The 15,208-nt window shown below is 42.9% G+C and overlaps 1 protein-coding gene across 4 annotated transcripts in view; it reads right to left on the reverse strand.

Annotated features, from left to right (window-relative positions):
- Positions 1–15,208, reverse strand: part of LOC145405982 (cytosolic 10-formyltetrahydrofolate dehydrogenase) — a 123,407-nt gene that overhangs the window by 23,049 nt on the left and 85,150 nt on the right. For all 4 annotated transcript variants that reach the window (XM_080277162.1, XM_080277163.1, XM_080277164.1 and 1 more), the window contains exons 11-13: positions 13,917–14,032; positions 8,702–8,923; positions 4,692–4,889 (exon numbers count right to left, since the gene is read on the reverse strand). In XM_080277162.1, coding sequence (XP_080133288.1) covers positions 4,692–4,889; positions 8,702–8,923; positions 13,917–14,032 — 536 coding nt within the window. The remainder of the gene's footprint in view (positions 1–4,691; positions 4,890–8,701; positions 8,924–13,916; positions 14,033–15,208) is intronic.

Here is a 15,208-nt window from a genome sequence, read left to right on the forward strand (position 1 = left end):
GGCATCAGTGGTCCCCCTGCCTGGCATAAACCCAAACTGCATCTCATCAATATTCACTCTTTCACTAACCATACCTTCTAGAACTCTCTCCATTACCTTCATTATCTGATCTAAAAGCTTTATACCTCTATAATTAGACACCAGACACCAGAATCAAAGAAAGTGTACTGAGATGGTTTGGTCATGTAGAAAGAATGGATGACAACAGAGGTGAAAATGGTATTCCTGAACGAATCTGAAGGAGGGAGGAGGCGAGGTGGGCCAAAATGAAAGTGGAAGGATATGGTGGATCAGTGTGTGAGGAAGAGAGGTATGGAAACTGGTGAGGCTAAGGGATTAACAAGAGATCGAGCTGGCTGGATGAATTTTGTAAGGAGAAGCGCATAACCGGGGATCTGGCATCCATTTTTAACATGACAGCGTTCAGACTGGCTCTATCAGAGAGGTATATAAGAAGCTACCGAACGAGGTGAAATTTTTTTTTACCTAACTGATGGAGCCAGAACTCTGAGGGCTTGAATGATGAGTGAATGGAAGTGTGGCCCACTGAATTGGTCAAACTTTGGCTGTCTGGAGGCTGCTACTCCTCACCCTGCCCTAGAGTGGGAAAGGAGGTCCGGATGATGATGATGATAACTTCAAATCTTGCTCTCTTCATCCAACCATATGACTTTCAATCCCAATCAGTAATATTTTTATCATGTCTGGAGGCTGCTACTCCTCACCCTGCCCTAGGGTGGGAAAGGAGGTCCGGATGATGATGATGATGATAACTTCAAATCTTGCTCTCTTCATCCAACCATATGACTTTCAATCCCAATCAGTAATATGTTTATCACTATATCAAACCACTCTTAAGTCTTCTCTCCATTTTTATTTCATCTTATTTCTTGTAATTGTCTCACTCTTTTCTTAAATCCCATGAGTGATGCATCTCATGTCTTTCACACCCTTCTTCTGTATCAGCTCACAGTCATCTTCCAATTTTACAGTTCTCAACTTTCATTCCTATGCTTTTCTTCCCTTTCGACATTATTTGCTCCTGCAACCCACATGCACCATCCTAAACTCTAATGTAACCTGGTACAAAAATGCCCTCTCTCCATACCGAATGCTGAACTGTAACACAACATTAACAACAGAATAAAAAATGTTGCCAGTCATGAAAAACTGCTATGGAAGAGATGATGAATCATGGTACTGTCTTATTCTGCCAGTGAGCTAAGAGAAATAAACTGCAAAAGGACAAAAATCTCCTCTAAGTTAAGATGGATAAAATACAGTCATGGCAAAGCCCTATGAAAATGATGCAGATCCATAGTACTGTCTTATTCTACCACTGAGCTATGGGAAATAGGATGCAAATGGACAAAGAATCTCCATGTTAACACTCTCTGGATTCTACGGCTATCTCAGACAGAAATATATTCAGGCATTAACTAGAATGGGCTATTATTTTGACCATGAGAGGGATAATTGTGGCAACAGCAACTCTCAGGTTCTTATAAAGCACTCTCAGTTGAATGGAATCATCTGCAATTAGTAATCCCTCCAATATCCAGACGCCCATTTTCCAGACATCCCCAATAACTGGACATTTTTGTCCCGGGATCCAACATTCCCAGCAAAAGCTGCAAAAAATTCGAAAAAAATCTGACTTTTTCCCGCCCGTAATATGAAGTTGGCGCGCGCGGCGCGGGCCGGCTGTGTTCTGGTGTGTTGTTCCGCTGACGTCCACTAGACTGCCCCTGCATCCTCCCCACTTACCGCCGGTCTCTTGTTGTGTGTGCACACTCGTCGGCATGGCCGCCCACGTGATCGCTTTTGTGGTGGTGCCTCACCTGCTGCAGACTCTCCTGCTGCTCTTGTGCCTCTCCTTCGTGTGTGTGATGATGGCCCCACTGCCTGAGAAGAGGAAGAGAATGGTGTTGACTCTGGAGAAGAAGAAGAGGGAAATATTGGACAAGGTGGATGCGAGATGGTCTACCTCATGTATCCTCCGTGAATTCAACCTGGCCCGGTCTACTTTGTTTGATATCAAGAGATCCCGCGACAAATTCATGCAGTACACAGCTGACTTCTCGTCGAAAAGCAAACGCAACATGGACAGGATGGTAATGTATAGTCCCAATAATGCAGAAGTCGACCGCTCTACGTTGATTTGGTATCGACAGCAACGTGCTGCTGGTGTGATGGTGTGTGGCACAGAGCTGAAGGCTGCTGCTGAGAAGTTTGCAAGGCTTCACGACGCCCTAGACTTCAAGGCATCCAAAGGTTGGCTCTTTGATTCAAGTTACGACATGGCCTTACCAACCGTAGGTCTCATGGTGAAGCTTTGGATGCCAATGAGGATGGAGTAGACAAGTTTCAGCAGAAGATGAAGCTCTTGATCGACAGGGAGGGCCTAACTCTCGGTCAAGTCTACAACGCTGACGAACTGGCTTATTCTATCGCTCTTTGCCTACAAACACTCTAGCCGAGGAGACAGAGAAGCGTGTACCTGGCCGCAAGCTCTGCAAGCAACAGATATCTGCTTTGTGTTGTGCCAGTGCTAACAGCATGCACCGGCTCAAGCCAGTTATTGTTGGCCGTGCAAAGCAGCCTCAGTGTCTTCATGAGGTGATGGATGTCCTTCCTGTCGTCTGGTACCATTCCTTGAAGGCATGGTTCACAGCCCAGATCTTCAAAGACTGGTTCCACCGCCATTTCGTCAAGGAGGTCATCCATTACCAGACGGAGAAACTGGGAATCCCACGCGACCAGGTAAAGGCCCTCCTTCTCCTTGCCAATGCACCTGCCCACCCGTGCGACAAGGACTTGGTGGCTGAGAATGGGCGAATTAGGTGCATGTTTCTGCCACCTAATACTACTGCTCTCATCCAACCAATGGACCAAGGAGTGATCGTGGCAACGAAGAGGCTGTACCGCCAGAAGTTCCTGGACAAGGTGGTGGTTGTTTTCGAGGACAAGGACGAGCGCAGGGACGGATGGGACACGCGAGGCCAGCGGACTTTGGAAAACATTCGCCGCTACAACATCAAGTCTGCCATCTACAACTGGGCCAGTGCATGGAAGGATATCCCTGTCAAGACTCTAGAAAATGGTTGGTCTCGTCTGCTTCTCGGAACGGATGTGGAGCATGATATCCTAGGTTTTGACGTGGATGACTTCCATGCACGTCTATGTGCGCATGGCAACAATGTTGATGTGGACGAAGTGCGTGAGTGGTTGGATGACGATGAGGGCGATCCTGGGTATCAGACTCTGTCTGATATCGAGATCGCATCTTCAGTTGCAAGTGTCAGTATCCAGCTTGAAGATTCCGACGAGGACAGCGACGATGATGCGGACTCCTCTCAGCATGACAGAACACCAGCCATCCCCAAGGTGAGTTCACTCCGGGAACACCTAGAGTTCGTTCTGCGACAGGGAGATGGGGCCCTTGGGACTTGTGGAGGAAGTGCTTGCTTTCAGGCAGTGCATCATTAATCGTCAAAATCGTCATTCCTTGCGTCAATCAACGTTTAACAGCATTTTCAGGCTCGTGACCCCTGCTGCGCCCAGCCCTGGCTCCACTCCGTTGCCTCCCCAAGACAGGCCCTCATGCTCCGAGCCACAGCCCAGCACATCAGGCACGGTGGAGTCACCACTCGACGTGAGTTTGCGCCTCTCTTTTGAGTCATCTGCAGTTGGTATGCCATTACCACGACCCAGCGACGCACCCCTAGGTCACCTGCATGTGCTACTCTCAGACTCTGACAGTGATTAGACGCCAAGAACTTCTCCGCTAGACCACACGGGAATTTACAGTGTTGTGCAGTGAAAAAAACAGTGCATAGTATTAAGGAATTTGAGTTCTGAGTGAAGACAAAGAGTTAATGGACTGTAAATGTAACGTACATTAACGAGTGTGTTTTGTTTAGAAAATGGTTTTATGAGTGGAAAGACTTAAAGTGCAGAGTGCAACACTTATTTCATTTAGGTACAATGGAACGCAAGTAAGACAAGAGTGTGCAGTGTTAATAGAATGGAATTCTGAGTGCAAATGACTAAGTTCTGTGCAAGACTTCATGAACAGTGTACTCCAAGTGCTTCAGGAACTCCTTCTTACTGTCAGAGTCTGAGAGGAGGTGGGTTATTCATCAAGATGGCCAGGGACTTCCTGTAAGTACCCAGAATGTTTCATATTGTACTGTACTGTTTTTTCCATACTTACCTCTAACACCTCATTTCACTCTTTTATGTCCCTTATTGGTGTGAATAATGTCTTAGGTGCTATGCATGTGCAGTAGGGAGGTGTTTTTCTGAGTCAGGCTAGGTTAGGTCCATAACTACCAGTCCAGGAGTTAGGGACTTGTTGTAAGTACCCAGAATGTTTAATATTGTATAAACCTACCTCAAAAACCTCATTTTATGGTTCTTTTGCATTTATTTCAGTCTTTTATGTCCCTTATTGGTGTGATTTGGGTATTAAATAGGTGCTATGCATATCCAGAGGGAGTTGTATAGGTGTTTTTCTGAGTTAGGGTCCATAAGTACAAGTCCAGGAGGCTGGGGGCCAATATCCGGACAGGATCATCATCCGGACATGCCGTTGGCTCTATTACATCTGATATTGGAGGGACTACTGTAATAATGATACTAGAATTGTTTCAACTATGAGGAGGTTCAGCTGGACAAACTCTAATAACCTACCAGTGCCAGGGAGGACATTAATAACACCAGGAGGTATGCCAGCATGTACAGAGAGCTCAGCAAACTTGAGGGCAGTAAGCGGGGAGACCTGAGCAGGCTTTATAACCACTGTATTGCCGGCAGCCAGACATGCAGCCATCTTCCATGAAAGCATCATTAGAGGGTAGTTCCATGGAGTCACCAGTCCACACACACTGAAGGGGGTATAGAAGGGACAAACATATGAATCCTTTCACTACAAGAGGTATTTCCAACAAGACACACACACACACACACACACACACACACACACACACACACACACACACACACACACACACACACATACACACACACACACTTTAACTGTAAAGAGGTGAACTGGGAGGAATGGTACTCGGGAGGTGGCGAGGATTCGAGGGGCACTATGTTATTAAATATAATAATGAATAATGTGATGACGCAATGGGTCAAAGAAGAGACACGGTTTCGAGGTGAGGACACACCAGCAAGGTTAGATTTACTGTTTACCAAAGAACCCGATGTAATAGATTCACTGAAATATCTCTGTCCTTTAGGAAAAAGTGATCATGTGGTAATTGAGTTCCAGATGATAATAGGAAACGTCAAGCCAAGAGATGAGCTTCATAGACAGGGAAGATACAACTTTGGGAAAGCAAATTTTACAGGATTGAGAAACTTTTTTGAAAATGCAGATTGGAGAAAATTCAGGGAAACAAGAGAGATACAGAGGAAGTGGGATATCTTTCTAGACCTCTATAATTTGGGAGTGGAAAAATTTGTACCAAGAGTAAGAGGGAAAGAAAACAGGAAAAGGGAGTGGTTTAATAGAAAGTGACCGATAGCAAAAAAAAGAGAGAGATAAGGCGTGGAACAATTGGAGAAAGAGAGGTAACAACAGAACAAAGGAAGAATATAAAAGAATTAGAAATGAATACAGAAGAACACGTAGAGAAGAAGAAAGGAATTTTGAAAAAGGTACAAGAGACAAATGCAAGGATGAACCCAAACTGTTTTATAGATTTGTTAATGGCAAACTGAAACAAAAGGAAGGAATCACCAGACTGAAAGTAAAAGGAGAGGTCTATAAAGATGCAGCAATGCAAGCTGAAATAATGAACAAATGTTTCCAATCAGTTTTCACTAATGAAAAAGAGTTTGTGGAAGGGAAGGGAGTGATTAGAAATGTACCGGTGATAAAAGACATAAAAGTGGAGGTACAGAAAGTGTATAAATTACTGGGAACTCAAGATGTAAGGAAAGCCCCAGGACCTGATGGAATTTCTAATTGGGTACTGAAAGAATGCAGAGAACAACTGGCGGATAAAATTCACAGTTTAATCGTGTGTTCTCTGGAAGAGGGGAAAGTGCCAGAAGAATGGAAGAGGGCAAATGTGGTACCAATTTACAAGGGAGGAAACAGGGAAGAACCCCTGAATTATAGACCAGTGTTTCTAACCAGCATGGTCACAAAGTTGTGTGAGAGAATCCTTAAAGACAGATGGATAAAATATCTAGAAGAGATGAATATTTTGGCTGAATGTCAGTTTGGATTCAGAAGTGGAAGGTCATGTGTTTCTAACCTGTTGAGCTTTTACTCAAGAGTGACTGACGTGGTACAGGAGAGAGATGGTTGGGTGGATTGCGTGTACTTCGACTTAGAGAAAGCCTTTGACAAGGTACCCCATAAGAGACTAATGTGGAAACTAGAATATATAGGAGGACTGAAGGGGAAACTTCTGGAATGGATGAGAGACTTTTTGAGGGACAGACAAATGAGGACAGTAGTAAAGGATAGGATGTCTGGATGGAGGGAAGTAACAAGTGGAGTCCCTCAAGGCTCGGTGTTGGCGCCAGTAAAGTTCCTGATTTACGTAAATGATATGGTAGATGGAGGACAAGTTATGCAAGTCTGTTTGCTGATGATGTAAAGATCTTGAGGAAGATAGAGTTTGAGGAGGACTGTAAAATGCTGCAGGAGGATCTGGATAGGATACATGATTGGAGCCGGACGTGGGAAATGAAATTTAATGTAAAGAAATGTAAAATATTGGAAATGGGTAAAAGTACCAGGAGGCCATCACTGAATTATTTGTTGGGTAATGAATTAATCACAAAAATGAGAGAAGAGAAAGATTTGGGAGTGCTGGTCCAAGATAGTTTGTCACCAGAAAAGCACATTAACAAGATAGTTGGAGAGACTTATAAACTCTTGACTAACATAAGAGTAGCATTTCATTATATGGATGAGGAGATGATGAAAAAATTGATAATGGCCATGATCCGCCCCAGGTTAGAATATGCAGCAGTAGTGTGGTCCCCACACAAAAAGAAAGATATAAACAAGATTGAGAGAATACAAAGAACAGCAACCAAGATGGTCCCCAGTCTGGCAGACCTGTCATACAGAGAGAGGCTGGAAAAGCTGGATTTGCCTTCCTTAGAGGAAAGGAGAAAGAGGGGAGACATGATTCCAGTGTTCAGGACCATGGTGGGAGTAGATAAAATTGACAAAGAAGTTCTGTTTGTATGGGATAAGAGAGCAACAAGAGGATACGGAATGAAATTGAAAAAATCAAGCTGCTTGAAGGATATCAAGAAATATAGCTTTCCTTACAGAAGTATAGACTTATGGAATAGCCTGGACAGAGAGATCGTCCAGTCTAAAAACTTAAACGAGTTTAAAGCTAAATTTGACTTATTGAGAAACAGCGATGGAAACCCACGAGCACAGCACATTCCGTGTATTAGGTATATTAGGTAAATACATAAATATTTGTAATGACTTAGACGAAGTGGTGATGCATGAGAGGAACATTCATGTGTGTAAAGGTAGACTTGATAAATGTGGATTTGGAGACAGGACAACACAAGCTTTGCTCAATTCCTGTATACTACAAATAGGCAAATAGGTAAATACACAAACACAAACACACACACACATACATACTATTTTTTTTTTCCAAAGAAAAGTTGTATAGTTGTACTGCTGGAGACAGAACAATACAAATATAGGACTTAAACAGGTGAATATACACAAGCAGATAGCATGGACATACTACCTCTTCCTATCAGATAATACTAGGTTTGTTTATTTTTACTACAGTACCTTCTAATGATTTTATTAATCTAATGAGACTTTTAGCAGTGGAGGGAATTATGATGACTATATCTAAATGTTCCAATTAGAAAAGTGTCTCCTGAAGTGAGTACTGTTACACCATCTGGAGATAAGGATACGACAAAAAAAAGGCATTATATTGTGAAGGGTTTAACTGCCTTACTACAAAAGGTCCTTCCTGTCACCAGTCTACATACACAATGGTACTGAAGCAAGGACAGAACAAACAGTTCTTCTTTCTAGAAAATCCTACACCACATTACTCTTTTCTTTTTTTGCTTCTGCAGAATACTTTACTGTAGAATGTGAACACCTGCCAGTCCTATGACAGCCATGCCATTTCTTCAGGCCTCAACAAGATATATGACATTAAAATTAAAGTCTACCAGTGCTTGAAGAACAGCCAAGTGGCACTAGCCACAAGATGTTGTATGGTGTATTCCTAGGTTCAGTTTCCAAAGGTAATCAGATCATTCCCGGAGATAACCAGCACCTCTTACTTTGAGCAGGTCTGACTGCTGCTACAGTTAGCTGTTTCAGCACTGTTGGAGACTGAAGTTATAGACTGGTGGGGGCTGGCTATACACGCTTAGATGAAAAATTAATCCAATATCTCATGGTCAGGTAATAGCTTCTAGGGTAACACTTCTCTTTTGATCCCCAGCCAAAAACCAATCATGTATGGCTGCACCTGACAAATATAGCTCAAATGATTACTTGGATGTAAAAGCTTCTTTGTCACAACAAGGCAAAATTCCCTTCAAGAAGATTTTTGTCTTAAGAAATTTAAATAACACATGATTCAGTACAATAATAACTTGACATGTGTAAATTTACCTATTTACTGCCTTACTTTCAGTGCACTGACAAATTTGATGGACTAACCCAACAGGTTCCTTCTTAGTGATGGTGAGGTTGTGGTTGGGTCTTGCATTATTAATGGGTATGGTGCGGCCCTGGATCTTGTCACACCAGCCGGCAAAGTACCTCCATGTATCCACACTCATACCCACATGTGTCTTCAGTGCCAGGGTGTACACAGCACCAGAGTCAATCGTTTCAATGGTTGCCAGTTCCTCCTTGTGTTCATCCATCAGGTCTGCTAGTCTGAAGCACAATACATCAAGGTTACAGCAAGAAATCTTGATAATGAATATGAATCTATCTATCTATCTATAGCCCAACACCCTAATCCCGCAAAAGGTGGCTGCAGACAAAATGCCTCCAAGTCACTTTGTCACCCACCATTTGACTGCCACCCCCCCAGCTCACTCCCCCTTCCCTCATATACCTCTCGGCTCCATCCCTCCATCTCATCCTCGGTCTACCCCTCCCTCCACTTTACCTACATACACCCTCTTAGTCAGTCTTCATTCTCCATTCTCTCCACATGTCCAAACCACCTCAGTGTATTTCTCCTAATCGTCACAACCACATCCACATCCACCCCACAACGTTCTTTCACTTCTTCATTTGTCAACCTGTCCCTCCAAGTCACTCCACATGCTCCTCTCAGATAACTCATTTCCACTTTTCTCACTCTTGACTTGTTCCCCTCTAGCAAGGTCCATGCCTTGCTTCCATACGTCAGGGTAAGGATCACAATACTATTAAGCAGTGACTTAACTTCCATACTCACCTCCCTATTTCTCATCACCGCTTTCAGTGAACCAACAACCTTCCTTCCCTGCTTTACCGTTACTAGCACTTCATCCCCAACTTCCATCCTTACTCATCACACTACCCAAGTACTTGAATGCACTCACACTCTCCATATCCTCACCATTCAACCTCACTGTGCATTCTGTGACTTCATTCCTCTCAAACACCATAAATTTACTCTTGTTTACATTAACTTTCAGATTCCTCTTCTTACACACTGTCCCAAATTCATTCACCAAGCCTTGCAACTCCCATTCATCTTCACTCAACAATACTGTACCATCAGCAAACAGCAACACCAGAATCTTCCACACCTCACCCTCATTCATTAGAGCCACCCCCACATCCACTGCCCTACCTTGCACCTCCTTTACAACCCCATCCATGTATATATAAAACAGCCATAGAGACATCACACATCCCTGTTTCAGTCCCACATTTAGATCAAAGAACTCACTCAGCTCACTATCCACTTGCATCGCAGCCCTAGCTCCCTTGCACATACTCTTCACAGCACTCAACAATTTCCCATCCACTCCATATACTCTTAATACCTTCCACATGCCTTGCCTATCTACTCTGTCATATGCTTCCTCAAGGTCCATGATGGGAGCATACACTTTCTTTCCCTTCTCTAGATACTTCTCCACTAAACATCTTAGAACAAATATCTGATCTACACACCCTATTCCCTTCCTAAATCCCCCTTGTTCTTCTCCAACTAGTTCCTCTGTCTTATGCTTAACCCTATCAATGAGTACTCTACCATATATTTTTCCAGTCACACTAAGAAGGAAAATACCCCACATACTTCTCTCCCTTTTTCCTTTGTATAAAGAAACAATTATACTTGATTTCCAGTCCTCTGGAACCCTTCCCTCTTCCAAGGCCAATCTACACAACTTCCATATCCTCTTTACAACAATCTCACCCCTATACCTCAGCATTTCACCACACACTCCATCAATTCCTGTGGCCTTTCCCATCTTGATCTTCACTGCTTCCACTATTTCCGCCCTACTGATCTCTTCCTCTCTCCTCTCATCTCTTCTCCCAGCCATTCCCCAACCACTTATACTCGTACTGCTCTCACTCACTACAGTACATTCAACAAATCCTCAAAGTGGTCCTTCCATCTCCTCATATTCTCTCTCTTCTCTACCAACAATCTATTATTCCTATCTTTCACTCCCCTACTACTTCCCCTTTCACACTGCCTTACTTTCTTTACCTCCTTCCAAATCAATGTCTTACTCTCCTTCCATTTCACAGATTCCTCCCAATCTCTTCATCCACTCTCTTCTTACTCTCTTTCACCAGTCTCTTAACCTCCCTTCTCCTGCGCACATATACGTCTCTCTTCTCTCTCTCTCTCACCTTCTCCCCTACCTCTACTCGCTAGCCAGTCACTATATGCCTTCTTCTTTTGTTCCACAGCTTGTTTCACATCACCATTCCACCATGCTGTTCCTTGCACACCCCTGCATCTCCTCCTCACTCCACAAACCACCTCGCAAGCTGAGCCTAACTCTTCCGTGTATATCTTGCATACTTCTTCCACCCCTTCCGTCTGCTCTAATCATACCTTCCCAATCTTTCTTCCACTATGCTCTTATATTCTGCCATTTTCTCATGCTCTTGCAACTTCTCCGCTCTTTTCACAGGAGCTGTTTTCTCCTGTCTTCCCCTTCATCTCTTCAATACAACTCATAATTAGCACCACGCACGAGGGACTTAGTGTGAAGGGAATGGGTTTTACATCCATATATTCCCCCCAAGAACACCTCATATGTTGCTGAAATGCTTGTGCAAAGCAAGAAATATGTAAAATTAACAAATTTCGTAAATGTGTACTTATAAATTATCTATCTTGAGGCCCTATGCATCCCGTGGGGTGCCACAGGAAATGATTGATTGACTGATTGATTGATCTATCTATCTATTGCCAGAAGCCATAATCCCGTAACGGGTGGCCATTTGACTTTTGGCTTGTCACTCAATGTAAAGCCGCCTGTAAAGGAAGAGAGGAGGGCAGGTACAGAAAAAGAATGATAATGGCTAAGGAAGAAGTAGGCAGCACTACATCATGTGAGTAGATGATGGTCACCACCACCTACAAATAAAAATATCATAATTATGAATGTTTTCCCTCTTTTTGGTGTTTGTAATGTTTATTCCTGTAGTTTTTTTTTTTTTTTTTTTTTTTATAACTAGGGGTAGGCTAGTTCAAGTGGAAAGAGAGAATAAGGATGCTGTTTTTAGCCTGTCTCAAGAGATTGGGTGCTGCTGTGTGTAAACGCCAAACCATCTTGACCAAGATTTGATACGACCCACGACCTGCATCTCAAACAAGGGAAATAGTGTGAAGGGAAGGGAAGGTTTTACATCCATATATTCATCACAGGAACACCTCATATATTGCTGATATGCTTGACAAGAAATATGTAAAATGAACAAATTCAGTACTTATTATATAATGTACTTACTATCTATCTATCTATCTATTGCCAGACGCCTCAATCCCGTTCGGGGTGGCCACAAACAAATCGCCTCCACGTTGTCCTGTCCTCCTCCATTTCACTGCCCCGCTCCCAACTCACACCTCCCTCTCTCATATACCTCTCCACCCCATCCCTCCATCTCATCCTCGGCCTCCCCTTCCCTCTTCCCCCCTCCATCTCATCCTCGGCCTCCCCCTCCCTCTTCCCCCCTCCATCTCATCCTCGGCCTCCCCCTCCCTCTTCCCCCCTCCACCTCACTCACATACACTCTCTTCCTCAGTCTTTCACCCTCCATCCTCTCCACATGGCCAAACCACCTCAGTGTGTTCCTCATAACGCTTCCTATCACATCCACATCTACACCACAATGCTCCTTTATATCCTCATTCGTCAGCCTGTCTCTCCATGTGACTCCACAGGCTCCTCTTAAATAACTCATTTCCACTGCTCTCACTCTTGACTTGTGTCCTTCCAGCAACGTCCAAGCTTCACTTCCATACGTTAGAGTTGGTATCACAATACTGTCATGTAGTAACTTTTTCACTTCCATGCTCACTTCCCTGTTTCTTATCACTGCTTTCAAGGAACCAGCAACCTTTCTTCCCTGCTGTACCCTTTCAAGCACTTCATCCTCCAAACCTCCATCCTCACTCATCACACTACCCAAGTACTTAAAAGTACTCGCATTTTCCAATTCCTCACCATCCAACCTCGCTGTACATTCACTGATTTCACCTCTCTCAAAGATCATCACTTTACTCTTCCCTACATTCACCTTTAGATTCCGTTTCTTACATACTCTCCCAAACTCATCCACCAAGCCTTGCAGCTCTCCTTCGTCTTCACTCAACAACACAGTATCATCTGCAAACAACAGTACAGGGAGTTTCCAAACACTACCCTCTCTCACCAAGGCCACTCCAACATCCACTACCCTACCTTGTACCTCTTTTATTACCCCATCCATGTACAGATTGAACAACCATGGAGACATGACACATCCCTGTTTCAACGCAACCTTCAACGAGAAAAATTCACTCAGTTCACCATCCACAAGCACTGCAGCCTTAGCACCATCATACATACTCTTCACAGCATTCAACAACTTCCCATCTACTCCATATATTCTTAATACTTTCCACAATCCTTGTCTATCCACCCTGTCATATGCTTTCTCCATATCCATGAATGCCACATACAACTTCTTTCCCTTCTCTAGAAACTTTTCCACTAAAGATCTAAGAATGAATATCTGATCTACAAAACCTCTTCCCTTCCTAAAGCCTCCCTGTTCTTCTCCAATTAATTCCTCTGTTCTTTCTCTAACTCTGTCAATAAGTATCCTATCATACACTTTTCCTATTATACTAAGAAGACAGATGCCCCTATGATTACCACACACTTCTTTTTCCCCTTTTCCTTTGTACAAGGGAATAATTATACCTGACTTCCAATCCTCCGGGACTCTACCTTCCTCCCAGGCCAATCTGCACATGTACTTACAAATATCGTAATTATGAATGTCTTCCCTCTTTTTTGTTTATAATGTTTATTCTTTTTTTTTTTTGAGTGGTTTAGGAAAAAGAGGAGAAGGAAAGAGAGGAGAAAGATAATGAGTGCAGCATTTCCTTTTCTTGACTATCTTGCTTCTTAATCTTACTTACACTAATGCTTGAGGGAAGCAAATGACTGATCCACTCAGGACTGATTCATGAGATGTACTGACTGTTTGAGTGGTTTGGAGGCTAGAGTAGGTGTCAACATCTCTCACACCTCCGTTCCCAAAAATTTTTGCGTTTTCCACAAGTTGTGCTGCATCAACACCGGCAGCCATTATATGGAAAAACGTTGTTTGACGCCGGCAGCCATGGAAGAGTTAAGTAACATTTTCATATACAAGTATCATTTTTCTCTGATGGTCTCCCATTGTGACTTACTTGAAGATGAGACTGGCCCTGTCCCTGGCATTCATACTACCCCATGGCCCCTGGTAGAAGGCACGTTTTGCTGCCGCTACAGCCTTGTCCACATCTTCCTTTCCAGCAGCATGTACCTATGGAAGGGAACATTAACAATCATAAAGTAAGTCATCCTTATAAGTTGCCATTTTTGCTACTAATCCCTTCAATCCAACAACGTATATTTTAAGTTTGTTGTCTCTATACAATTTTATTCTGTTTCATACATATTTTTTGACCAGGAGGAGTTACATACAGCCTTCATTAACATCTTCAGTACATAAGATCTTTCTAAACCTGATTTTGATCGAGTAGAACAGTGATTGCTTATTATGAGTTCCACTGCTGACCATAAAGATGATTTGCCAGCTCCTACATCCACCCATGAGTCAAACCTCATATTCCCCTGCAGTTCACCATGAGAAGGACACTGGTGAGATGCTGTCTACCACAAAGGGGTCACAAATCCCTATATGGTGTATGTACTGTACTGCACCGGTTTTTGACAGCCCCACAGCAGTTGCTTACCTATAGCGAATGGGTCTGCTCAGCCAGACAGACCAGGGTTAAGCAATAACAACAGTGTTACATTTACAATACAGTACATGAAAGAGATTGTGATATTTCAGAACAACCCCTGACTCATAATGAGGACTGCCAGTACACACGACTAAAAATGAGTCAAATTTGATATAAAGTTACTAACCAGAATTCTTGAATTTTATTTTCATATACAAATAAGTTTAACTGTATTAATCAGACATGCTGGAAATTATCAAATAAAAGTATGGAGCTAAAGACTGTACCAGGTATTTCCTGACAACCTCATCTCCATGTATCTCCATCCCATGAGTGAACATGTGACACTGACGTAACCCTCCAATGGCTTAAGGATTTCTCTCGAATTAATTGTCTACTGTTATCCTTACTGTACAAAGAGCAGAGACAGGCTTACTAGTGATAACTCTTAAAACCACTGACTGCAAGGAATTCTCTTAGCTGATCAAAATCATAATCTGTTAGCTGCCATAAAATACCCTAACGTACAGTCGCCCGAAGATGTGATGGCACAGTTTCAGATTGCTTTGGTCACTCTGCAATGCCATACGTTCAATGAAAACTCAATGAATATAAGGAAAAATTCTGTGCCTTCATCAAGTCATTTTAAATAATATACAGTATATAAGTATCATGCTAAGAATTATGTAAAATGATAACAGGAAGCAATGAAATATTAGAAGTTAATAACCAAATTATGGCACCTGGTGGTT

This window comes from Coenobita brevimanus, chromosome 69 (genome assembly GCF_032717465.1).
Source record: "Coenobita brevimanus isolate Jiangsu-jjx chromosome 69, ASM3271746v2, whole genome shotgun sequence".
NCBI lineage: Eukaryota > Metazoa > Arthropoda > Malacostraca > Decapoda > Coenobitidae > Coenobita > Coenobita brevimanus.